The following is a 1,506-nucleotide window of genomic DNA, read 5'->3' as shown; positions in this document are numbered from 1 at the left end:
GGCTGGCTTCTCCAGATGGTGAATGACGGGGTAAGAAGGCATAGGGACACCCTGGCTCAGGGACCCTCCTTGCCCTGCAGTGCCCTGCTTCCCCAGCCCGGGGGTCTGGCTCACCCACAGCCCACAGGAGGCTCTGCCCACAGGGGGGTCCCCATAGGACACCCAAACAAAACCCTCTGCCCAAGGTGGGTCATCCCAGGGCAATAACTGGGACTCAGGCCCCGCCTTACAGGCAGACTGGGCCAGGACCCAACTTGGCAGGGATCAGGGAAGCCTCAAGCCCTGGGCAAGCCCCTCTCTCCAGGAGCCACACCTCCACTTCAATGAATGCCCCCCATGAGGAGCTGCAAGACGTTGTCTGATCCAGCGTCCTGGAGGGCTCAGGAAACCCTCATGGGGAAGGTCACTGACTCTGGGGACTGAAGCCCCAGTGGGCTCAGCTCGAGCCACCAGGCCCAGCCTGGAAGGGCTACAGTCTCCCACACCTGCTATCCCCACAGATCTCTCTTGGGCTCACCCTGCGCCTGTGGGACGTGTATTTGCTGGAAGGAGAACAGGTGTTGATGCCGATGACAAGCATTGCCTTTAAAGTTCAGAGGAGTAAGTCTACGTGTGCCCAGTGGGGCCTGGGGAGCCCTGGGGTCAGACCCTGACTTACCCGAGGGCAGCTTCCTCACACTGTCCTCATGATCCTCTGTTCTGGCCTAGAGGGAGGTCTGACCAGGTGGGCTGGGCAAGGCACAGTGACACCGAGCCCGTGCCCCACATGACCCAGATGCAAGTCAGGAGTGTCCTGAGCACTTCCCTGCCCAGGTCGTCCCCCAGCCACAGGCTCCTGTGCACATCGGTACCCCTGGGGTGGCCACAGAAGGTTCTGGCACCGCCTAGCGGGAGACTGAAGTGGCCACGGGGTATCAGCTGTGCCCCCTCCCAGGGAACTCTCCTGGCCTGATGTCCACCCTGTCCCTAGAGCGCCTCATGAAGACATCCGGATGTGGCCTGTGGGCACGGTTTCGGAACCAGTTCTTCCACACCTGGGAGTTGGATGATGACTCTGTGCTCAAGCATCTCAGGGCCTCTATGAAGAAACTAACAAGGAAGCAAGGGGACCTGCCACCCCCAGGTGGGCTCCAGTGCCATGTCCCCTCCCATGTCACCCTCTGGGGCAGTCAATAGTGGCGGAGTGCCCGAGACCCGCAACCCTACTACCTGGGCCTACCTCTTCACCTTTTCTTCTTCCTCTTCCTCCTGGACTCTAAGAAAGCACAGGAGGCCCACCGGTCCCCAGGGCAGGCGCTCAGTGCGTGTGTACTGGATGTGATGTGCCCGCAGGACGGGGATGTGGGCATGACCCTCCAACAAGCCTCCTCCCACATTCCACAGTGTCTCTGTCGCCCCATCACAGGACCCTGAAGGGCACTAAAGAAGCCAGACCCATTTGTGGGAAACCCCGCCCCTCCCTGCAAGCACCCACAGCCTCAGAGAGCAGCAGAGGCCCCTCACTGC

At 61.2% G+C, this 1,506-nt stretch overlaps 1 protein-coding gene across 2 annotated transcripts; it reads left to right on the top strand.

Annotated features, from left to right (window-relative positions):
* The first annotated feature begins 6 nt into the window (after nucleotides 1–6).
* On the top strand, nucleotides 7–1,487 carry LOC116273351 (TBC1 domain family member 3B-like). 2 transcript variants are annotated; one of them, XM_031662357.1, is made up of 4 exons: nucleotides 7–30; nucleotides 501–600; nucleotides 971–1,123; nucleotides 1,406–1,487. In XM_031662357.1, the coding sequence occupies exons 1-4, from the start codon at nucleotides 16–18 to the stop codon at nucleotides 1,411–1,413; spliced, it is 276 nt and encodes a 91-aa protein (XP_031518217.1). In that variant the 5' UTR covers nucleotides 7–15; the 3' UTR covers nucleotides 1,414–1,487. The 2 variants fall into 2 exon arrangements, 1 of the variants encoding a protein (XP_031518217.1); XR_004181716.1 differs by lacking the exon at nucleotides 7–30 and having other exon boundaries at nucleotides 48–600; nucleotides 1,384–1,449.
* Nucleotides 1,488–1,506: the final 19 nt, after the last annotated feature.

Source organism: Papio anubis, unplaced genomic scaffold (assembly GCF_008728515.1).
Source record: "Papio anubis isolate 15944 unplaced genomic scaffold, Panubis1.0 scaffold5843, whole genome shotgun sequence".
In the NCBI taxonomy this organism is placed as follows: Eukaryota; Metazoa; Chordata; class Mammalia; order Primates; family Cercopithecidae; genus Papio; species Papio anubis.
This window is presented reverse-complemented; position numbering and strand designations above follow the sequence as displayed.

Excerpts from the sequence above, each read along its gene's own strand:
- LOC116273351 (XM_031662357.1), top strand. Across the intron at positions 601-970 it reads TGCCTTTAAAGTTCAGAGGA|AGCGCCTCATGAAGACATCC; the intron begins GTAAGTCTACGT and ends CCCTGTCCCTAG.